At 40.7% G+C, this 10,867-nt stretch overlaps 1 protein-coding gene across 1 annotated transcript; it reads left to right on the top strand.

Moving 5' to 3' along the window:
* The first annotated feature begins 5,986 nt into the window (after positions 1–5,986).
* Positions 5,987–9,990, top strand: rcvrn2 (recoverin 2). Its single transcript, XM_056602200.1, has 3 exons — positions 5,987–6,367; positions 9,349–9,460; positions 9,902–9,990. The coding sequence occupies exons 1-3, from the start codon at positions 5,987–5,989 to the stop codon at positions 9,988–9,990; spliced, it is 582 nt and encodes a 193-aa protein (XP_056458175.1).
* Positions 9,991–10,867: the final 877 nt, after the last annotated feature.

Genomic DNA, 10,867 nt, shown 5'->3' with positions numbered 1-10,867 from the left:
CATAATGTATTCAGTGATTTCATATCATAGAGCAATTGCACAATTTATACTATTAAATGACTACTATTACTACTTGTAATACTATTATTATTATTATTTTTATATTATTTTTATAATTATAATAATAATAATAATTATTATTATTATTATTATTATTATTATTATTATTATTATTATTATTATTATTATTATTTATGTACTACCGCCCATGTTCAAAGTTCTCCACGTATACATCTTAACTATTACATCAGCACCATTATACTGTCAATATACTGCATATATCTTACTTCGTTATATTCCACTATTCATATACAACTGTTAACCTTTTTTAGAGTATGGGCCATGACATGATCCTAACCACAAGAATCTGCAGAAATATTTATATAATGTAACTATCATTAGATTAAAATGTGCTTTTCCAAGGAGTTTAATGGCAATAAAAGTTAATTCACATTGCCAAAGCACAAAATGAGAAATAAGATACAACATAATATACAAAACAGTAGTACAAATTGACAAAAAAAATAAAATAATCTAAATGCAATATAATGCAAATGTAAATATGCAAATGCAGTTTAAATGGAGATATGACAATAGATCATGTTAACGTTCGTAATAGGTTTGAGTTAACCAAAATGTTTCCTGGGACCGGGACCCTATCGACCTGTCTCAAACCAGCGGGAGTATGATTGACAGCATTGCAGGCCTCCCAATGTGCATCACTCCTCCCTCTTGACTTCAGTCTTCTCCTTTCGTTTCTTCTCCACTTTGATCCTCCTCTTAAATGTAAGTTTAAGAAAACTGAATTGTACACGTTTTTAATAACCTGATGCATGGTCGTTATGATAGTATGTTGTATTTGAAAGGGTTTCCCCATCATCCAAAGGCACAAAAAGCGAGCAGGAAAAGCGATGTGGAATGAAGTCGAATTTCCTACGGAGTCAGAGTCTGGTCCAGATTCGCTCAGTAGACATTTGTGTGTTCGGCCGGAGATGGAGGAGCCCTGCACGGCCTCGCTCTCCGGCAGCGCTCGGCACATTTGTATGGACAGTAGTCCATACAACAGTCCAGTAGATGGCGAAATAAACACTGCCCTCTGTCGCTTGTTTTTATTTTGTTTGGCAGACGTGTGTTGAAATCTGCTTGTTATTACACTTTAAGGCATATTATGGGTAGCATATGACCTAGTCAGGAAGCATAATCCACTATAATATGTTTCAATAGCAGAAAAAAAGAAGCAAGAGCTAGTGAATATCTGTGGATAATTTACATGATAAATATCAAAATAGGATAAAAAATCGACATGCACGAGGACTCTATAGTTCTCCTGTCCATCTCGTCGATTCATTCACCTCATACAGTAACTTTTTTTATGACTCTGCGGGTCTCCTCCACCAGTACCACCTTCCCCTCCTCCCTCTCCTCCCGTGTCCTCTCTCTCCTTCTCTTCCTCAGCAGGTAGCACAGGGCAACGCTGCCCAGCATCCCAACGCTGATGGACAGAATCATGCAGCCAATCACCAGCAGGTTTGAGGTGTTCCCCTGCAGCTGATTGGATTGGTCCCATAGTCCCAGCCCCAGTACGCTCACCCCAATGAGAGTACCCCAAAACCCTAACGCCATCATGCACGAGCCCCAGGACATCTCTGAGCCCCCAGTCACCACGGTAACGCCTGCTACAGAGACAATCCCCCCCGGTAAGGTCACTGTCTGTGACTTATGGTCAAAGGTTACCCCTGTAGCGTCAGAGGAGGGCAAAGTAGAAGGGTCCAGGATGTCCATTTTAGATGTCATGTTAGGCTTTATTGGTGTCAGGGGTCCTGCAGGGACCAATCTACGGTGCTCGTTGCTGTGTGTCCCTCTTCTCAGGTCCTGGGTCGTCTCCTCTGGTGCCAGACTTAGAATATCCTAGAATATAATGTTAAATTGCAGTAAAAAAAATATTTAGGAAATAGCCTTCATCAAAAGCAATTAAGAGTGAGGACATGTTAACGAAGATGAAATGTATTTTATTAACCGCAAACAGGAAACACTAACTCCCTATATACAACTACAGTTTGCGAGTTATAATATCTAAATATTTAATTATGTATTATCCGATATAACAAAATATGAGCTCCAATCTAGTTGACTTTAATATTATAAAAGGAAAGGTTATGAGAACACCTACCTTATACGCAGCTGCGGTATTGAGGGCAAAGGGATATGACTCGATAAATGTATAATTCATAAAGATCCAGTTAATATGTCATATCAGTCAGGTCCTCATTATGCTGTTGTGTCTTTCCCCTGGCCAGTGGTCAGTATAAAGGAGTAGGGAGGAATGGTTGCCTGCTACTTCACGTTGCATCACCACCTTAAGGGCCTGCAAGATGGCTGCCAGTTGTTATGACTGTTGTTATCATTTGTTTGTTCCACCCGGCTCATGTGTTGAATAGGAAGGGCTCGTCTGTCATTACGACCCATTATGAACCATTAGCTGGTATTTATCTAAGAGCACTCCCTTCCTCCTCTGCTTATTTCTTGTTTTCCTTAACTCCCAGAGGAATTGTTTAGTCACAGAATGGATTATTTCTTATTTTCCAAAAACATATTTTTATTCCATGCCTTGCTGTCTCCATACCATAGGAAAACACTCTACCTTTCAGAATCTTAGCTTCAAATTGTGAATTATACTTAACATGCAGCCACTGCTGTTACCATGACAATCAGAAACTATAAAATCTTGAATTATGTTTATGGCCGTAGGCCTATCACACATCTCACATAGAGCACGTTCTCTGTGCTCAGAGAAGAGCACAGTGGAGAGCCAACGTGTTCCTGTAAGGATGGGCTGAGGGGGATGTTGGTCCGCACATATTCCCAGTACACATCACAGATGAGCAGCTAGGAGGAGAGGGATGACACATACTGGTGGTGCTATGACACAAGCACTGCTGCTACAGTGGGCTAGTATAGGCTACACCTATTAGCCGCCGACTGTGACATGGCCAATGTCACAGACATTGCCAGCCTCACACCTGGCAGTGCACTTTGTTATGTATGTCTTTACATAATATGAAAACTATTTGTATATTGACATATAAATGTTTACATTCAGGATATTAGAAGGCCAACCATGTTGCATCATAATGCAACATTTGTCATGTTTGAAATTGGTTATTTTATGCTTTTGTTCTTCATAACAGCGCTAAAGTCCATCTATGTGCACTATATTTGCTGTATGCTCTTCAATGTGCATCATCTTGGGTCTTCAAGCTTTATCTTTTAAGACATATCTGCCGGCCAGACGACCAGTCGGATGGCAGTCTACCAGATCTCTACACGCTCTACATAGTATTGAGCTGCAGAAACAGATCTAGAATCAGCCTCATCACCACCTGTTCTACATCCTCAACACGGTCACTATCTGAAGAACGGATCCCCCAGCAGCAGCAGCAGCTTGGCCTTTAAGAGCCGCCCAGGCTATAGGTCGGATGTCAAGGCTAGTCCGTTGGGAGGGGAGAGGGTGTGAGTGCTCCTGCACATGGGTGTCACAGGGATAATGTTCATGGTAATTGGCTCAGTCGGACACAAGGCGAGAAAAGGCGGGGCTTCCGTAATCCAATAGATGGACTCGCTGGGTGAATATTTATAGATGGAAGAAAATCCCACAACGGAACATACGTTTATGGAATAATCATTTAGGAATAGAATATATGTCTATGTATAATTGAGATACATTTTCAATTTACTTCTCCATTTTACAAGGCTAGAAAGTGTCTTTGGCTGCTATATTGGGTTCGGGTTGCAAAGAAACCCGTTTCATATAAATATTTACAGCAAAAAAAAGCTGTTTATAAAAACACATTGTAGACAAGGATTTAACCTTCTAGTGCTCTTATAACCTCAATATTTGTGTTCTGACTATTTCGACACAAATTCTAACCACAAAGTTAACGTTGTTTTTATGTTACTTCTGGTGGAGTAACATAAGGAGGAAAGGACTAAGCAGGCAGATGGTTCACTAATGAATAGAAGCAAAACTATATCTGTGATATTTACACAATGCCTTATTCCTGAACACTAAAGAATAATAATTGTTTCTTCGTTGGAAAAGCTTAACACCAAATCGAGAGAACCAAAATACATGAATGAATAGACAGACAGACAGACAGACAGACAGACAGACAGACAGACAGACAGACAGACAGACAGACAGACAGACAGACAGACAGACAGACAGACAGACAGACAGACAGACAGACAGACAGACAGACAGACAGACAGACATACGGACAGACACATGGATAGATACATACACAGGGGACAAATAAAGTTACTTCTATCTAATAAAATATAATAATGTCTCTTTGCATATTAGACATACACACATAAAACACACACACACACACACACACACACACACACACACACACACACACACACACACACACACACACACACACACACACACACACACACACACACACACACACACAAACAAACACACACTGCATTTCTGCCTCCCTGGAAACATCCATCAGCGGTCATTTTATCTTTCTAACGAGATGATGCAGTGGCTTCCTCCTCCTCCTTCTCCTTCCTGCTTTTTCTATGTTGTGTTAACAACGCTCTTATGTCCCTCCCCTTGGCCTTCCCTGCTCTTTTCCATCAACTCAAAGGAGTATGTCTTTCTCTCTTTGCCCTATGGGGAAAAAATCGTACATAAATATGTGTGTGTGTGTGTGTGTGTGTGTGTGTGTGTGTGTGTGTGTGTGTGTGCGTGCGTGCGTGCGTGCGTGCGTGCGTGCGTGCGTGCGTGCGTGCGTGCGTGCGTGCGTGCGTGCGTGCGTGCGTGCGTGCGTGCGTGCGTGCGTGCGTATGTGCGTGCGTGCGTGTGCGTGTGTGTGTGTGTGAGAGAGAGGGAGGAGGTGGGTGGTGGGATCCCTAATCAGAGAGGTTTAAGGGGAAAGGTGAAGAGTGGGGCTCGGCTTGGGTAGGTCACATGGACCATGCTATAATTCTCCTGTGCAGATGGCTGTTCACAATAAGTAAGTCAATTGTCAACTAAGCCCCCTCAAGACTCTTAGCACAATGCTAGACCATTCACACACCATGGTCTTCTTGTTTCTTCGGTCCATAGTCTTCTCCAGCACACTTTGAACGGTATTCAAAACATTTAAAAAAAGATAAGGATTTGTTTCATGTAATGTGATCTAAACTTATCCCGAGGTTATGTAACCCCACCTTCAAACAATCTTGACAAAACAGGGGTTCTTATCCACTAGTAGAGTCACTTTGTTTATTCGCTGTTTCCATGAGGCCCACATTCACTATGCTCCCATCCCACCGTTTAGTACCATATCAAATGCATGTCCCCCATCAGCCCCCATCACATTTGGCTACCTATAGGTGCTGACAAAACAGTTTGATAACAAAAGATAAGTAAGTTAGTAAATAAGTCAGCTACTATCTCAGCCAACTGCGGGAGAGGCAGTAGAGACGACATAGGCCGCAGGGCTCATTTCTCTCAGAAGCTCAGCTACCTTAAATCCCGTATTAACATAATTAACCCAGGCAACCATGGTAGGAGACTAAGTCTTCTTACTCATCCTCTCCCACCGGCCAGTCAGTCAACAGTTGGTCTCTGACACACATCAACACATCGAATAGGTAGGTGACTTACATGACTTATATGGTGCTTAGACTCACTGGGCCCGCACCGCGGTACAGTGTTTAATAAGATCTCTTGAGAATTTCCTGTTTTATCTCACTAGACTTTGTTGTTCTTTTCCCGTTGCTTTGCATCTTGGAGAACTAATCAGAGGCTCAAAGATCGCCTTTCTTCTCGGGAAGAGAATACACAGCGTGTGCACACACAGGGCATCTGCAGATCTGACCTGTAAAGGAAGACCTCCAAAGCACAGTAGGGACCAGGACTAAGACCAGTGGGGCAGCAGCTCAAAGAGGGGGAAATTCCTAAAAGACAATCTAATCCAGCACCATGGGAAACACCACCAGCAGCGCGATCTCCAAGGAGATCCTGGAGGACCTGAAGCTCAACACCAAGTTCACGGAGACCGAGATCTGCCAGTGGTACGAGAACTTCCAGAAGCAGTGTCCCACGGGCCGCATCAGCCCTGAGGAGTTCGAGCAGATCTACTCCCGCTTCTTCCCGGAGAGCGACGCCACCAGCTACGCCCAGCACGTCTTCCGCTCGTTCGACACCAACGACGACGGCACGCTGGACTTCAAGGAGTACATCATCGCGCTGCACATGACCTCCACGGGCAAGACCACGCGCAAGCTGGAGTGGGCCTTCTCGCTGTTCGACGTGGACAAGAACGGCTACATCACAAAGACGGAGGTGACGGAGATCTGCCAGGTGAGAGGAAGGAGGTCTTGGGTTGAGGTGTGTGGTGTTTTGGGGGTATGGTGATATTGTGGTCATGATCAATGCTTATCGATGCATGGTTTTATTTGTGATGGGGACGTTGATGACATCAGAATAGTGGATGACGGCTGTACTAGTGCTTCAAGAAGGTTTTAAAAATGCTATATCTCATCTTGGAGAGTAGTAGAGGGTGACAAACAAGGACTGTTAAAATAATTTCAAGATTAAGGGAGTCCCTATGCAACTGTCGTCGATAGTAGATCCTGCTGCTTTGAAGACTGACAGCTGAACTCTATGGATTAACTAGTGGCCCTTATCCTGTTTAGTGTTCCATTAGTTTACCTCATAATACTTTCAATGCTTGTTTATTATTTTCATTCCTGTTAAGAAAGAATATAGAATGGTCACATCCTTGGAAAAAGTCCAGCCTTCTAAATATTTTAGGCTAATTAGTCGCCCTATTTGAGCCTCGCAATCCAGATAATCTATGCGATTACAGGTTTAACACTCAGATATAGGCAATTCTGCGCTCAAGCAATGCTTAGTCTACACCAGTGTGTTTTCTGTTTACGTAATCCAATTTACTTCAGTAAAAAAGTATTTTTTACACCTTTACATCTCAATTGTAATTTACAGTTATATATTTATTAATGTATAGTGATAGTTATTAAGAGCTCAAACAGGTATTATCTTAGCAATGCAAATGGAGGTCAAAGTTCAAATCCCAAAAATAACCCAAGACTCAAATAGCATAAAGTACACGCACAATGTTTGAAGATGCAAATATTTATGCTTTAATCTGCAACCTTACCAGGTGATGTCTGCAGTGTGTACAGTATAATTGTATTGTATTATGAAAAAGCAGTATGGCTTTAAGAAACTTACAGCATCTCAGCCCTGCAACCCACATGCTTGGATTTCTGCTCGAATTTCCATCATACAAAAATAAGCAACCATAAAAATGTGGGGGGAAAAAATCCTATTTTACATAAATACCAGTTCATCAGTCTAACAAACTGGAAAACGAAAAGCATGTACATTCTCCAATGTGACCACCAGAGTAAAATGTCAAGTGTGTCAAGAATCAAAAAAAGAAAAAAGAATCTGATCTTTAATTTGGAATTCTTAATCTATTTAAAATGTTTGCATCAAATGCAAATGTGAATAGATGTGTGTATATTCACAAAACAAACTAGATGCTGCACTTAAACAAAACCTACATGAGCAGCCACAGCCTGAGGCGGCGGAGCAGGATGGAGGCGGAGCCTTGGAGGAGGAAAAATGACATCTTGCAGTTTGGCCTGTGGTCTGAGTCTTGGCACTAATCCATGTTAATCTAGGTGACTTCAATGTTCTAGAGGAGTCTTTCCCCTCCGTATGTGGGACACACACTGAGAAGGCCTGACCCGTGGAAGCGAAACGGCTGCCACATACATATGTTACGATGCTAAGTGGCTTCAGGCAATCCCTCTGGGGGAGGGGAAAAAACTGTATGGACTGGCCATGTTGAACCAACAGAAACATAAATACACATAATAATGATCTATTATCTTTTAAAAAAGAAATTGCAGCCAAACACTGGAGAAGCTCCCTTTGGTTAAATAATCTTGGTTATGATATGTTGTATCGTTTGGAGGCTAAATACCTTCAAAAGATTTGGATTGTTCTAGTTCTTCTTCAGTGCTGTTGTTGTGAAGTGAGGGCCCACTGATATCCGACGTAGATGTAGAAGTAGTGGCACAGTGTAGATTAAGTGAACCGACGTAAGCCTGTCACACACAGGCTAGACTCTAGACTCTAGTGCAGGGGTCAGCAACCTTTTCAACATGCAGTGCCAGTTTGACATTTTCTCGTTAATGAGTGTGCCTTTAGCAACAATATATAAAAAATGAAGCTGAATTATGACACAGCGACCAAAAACATTTCCAGAAGACCTGGAATTGTACTATTTTCATATAGTCCACAATCATGCATCAACATTTTTAATGTTTTTTTGGTTGTTATATTTGCAACATGGGCTTACAAATTATAATTACATATGTCCCATCTTAAAACACCATTTTCAGAAACTCATTCAAAAACATAATTGCACTGTGAGAAATGTAAAAAACGAGAATATATGAGAATGTTGAAACCATCCACATCAATATCGTTAAGTACATGTACAGCTATGCAAAACCATGTGAAGGCAATGCATACAGCAACAACCCCACTTGCAACAATATTTTAAATATTTTCTTTTCTATTACTCACAACATAGGTTTAAAAACTATTAATTGTTCCCATTTCAGCACTGCTTTCTGTAACAAATTTTAACATATTTGCACTGGGAGGAAATCCCCAAAACAGAATAAAGTGCAAAAAAAAAATTGTAATGATCAGGCTGCCGCATTGTGCTGCGAATTTTTTTATTAATAAAAAAATAATAAAAATAATATATATATTTTTACTTTATTTTATTTATATTTTACTTTAAGTGTGCCAATGATTATGCTGCCCCGTGCCAGTGGTGGCACGTGTGCCTAGGGTTGCTGACCCCTGCAAGTCTAGTGTGTCTTTTCTCATACAGCAGACTGCCTTGTAGTCCACATCCTTCATGTTGCTAGCCTGCTCCATATATTCTGAAGATCTCTACCACTTAAATGGACTATTACATTTGCTCTAACTATTGTGGTTAATTTTGCCATAAGACCATTATGAGCAGTTATAGTATAACAATGAATGTATGGTCGTCCAATTTTTTATGGTATAAAGTATTGATATCTGCATATTATAATAATAATATAACAATTATTAATAATAATATATCATGGAGCAACTTCTATTTATTTCGCTCCAATATTGATTACATACTTTGATAACACTCCTCCGACTAGGTCATTCTGGGATACACTGTCTACTAAAGTGTCTGTAAACGTTTACACCCAGAAAATTGTGCAGAATTAACATGCATGCCCCCCCCCCCCCCCCAGGCCATCTTTAAGCTGATCCCCAAGGAGGACCTGGACAAACTCCCCGGAGATGAGAACTCAGCCGAGAGAAGAGCCGACAAGCTGTGGGCTTACTTTGAGAAGAAAGACAATGGTAAGGTGGATCCCACACTCTCCCCACACACCGTAAACACATGCAAACTGCTGCTGGGAGTTCACCAGAGCTCACGTTGTCCCATGTGAAGGTGAGTGGGAGAGAGGCGGGGAAACCTCTCTGTGTCCTGTCTCAGCAGCTGGGTGCACAGCCTCTGCAGATTAAGTTTTACATGTGTTCTGTTGTGGCATCTGATCCATGGCTTAAGACCGTACAAGCATTGTATTCACCTGGGAAGCTCAATCCTGTTACAGCATCGCTAGTCATGAGGTTTTATATTGAGCATAACAAACAGTAGCAAGGGGAAATCCTTAACTAAGCCCCAAATGTGTGTGAAAGACAATGTTACGCGTTACTGTTTATTCTTGATAGGTATCAAGAAATTACGATGTGTTACTCCAACCTCCTTATCATCTTTCTCTTTTCTTTTTCTCCTATCAGAACGATTGGCAGAAGGCGAGTTTATTAAAGGGGTGATCGACAATGAAAATGCTATGCGTCTTATTCACTACGAGCCCATCAAGGAGTAAATGCATGTCTCTCTCTGTCTCTCTCTCTCTTCTCCCAGTTAGAATGTCTTCTTTGGTTTTTGTCATGAGTTTTTCATAAACCCCTAGCCTCCCCTCTTCCAGACTATGTAAATACTATTCTTCTGCAGTGTCTTCGCACTGTACTCTTTGATTAATAAAAGGTTTATTTGATGATCAATTGACTTGGAAATATAAAAATAATTATTGTTATTAACAAAGAATAATAATGAATGAATCATTTATACACTGAAATAATATTACAGATTTTTATTTATTGTAACTAGAATAATATGTGTGGATATATGATTTTGGGTAAGGGTACTTTGGGATAATGGCCAAAAGGACATTTTGTCTAGAAAGTAACAAAAATCAAAATAGTGAAAATTGTAATAATAAATCTTGTGTATATTGTCTGCTATGAATACGCTTATTGCCCAGACAGAGTGTCGATTAAATGGTTTTGGTAAAATATGGAAATTATGTGGAATACCAACCATTTTAAATAATAGCCAACAAGGTTGATAGATAAAATGTTACAGTATGCACAATTGCAACATGATTGCAATTGTGCAACCAAAAATCTCACGATTTTTGTACTGGTCATACTGAATACCGTTTTTGACCAAGGTACTGTATTCTCCAAATTGTACACTTAATAAATATTTTTTCTCAGATTTCATTATGTGTTTTTCTACCAGAGAACAAAGTTAAGCGTTGACCTAGAAAAAACGTACTAAGTTGGGTGATAAAAATCCAATTGAGTAGGTGACACGTGAAGTCTCCTGCTTTCAATTGTATTTGCCATGGGCAGAAAATCCAGGATTAATTTGGACAAAAAAGTCCATCATTTGAAAGCACTTGGCCATGGGCAGTTCAG

This window comes from Gadus chalcogrammus, chromosome 11 (genome assembly GCF_026213295.1).
Source record: "Gadus chalcogrammus isolate NIFS_2021 chromosome 11, NIFS_Gcha_1.0, whole genome shotgun sequence".
In the NCBI taxonomy this organism is placed as follows: domain Eukaryota; kingdom Metazoa; phylum Chordata; class Actinopteri; order Gadiformes; family Gadidae; genus Gadus; species Gadus chalcogrammus.
Note: the sequence above shows the minus strand (reverse complement) of the source record. Positions and strands in the feature narration are given on the sequence as shown.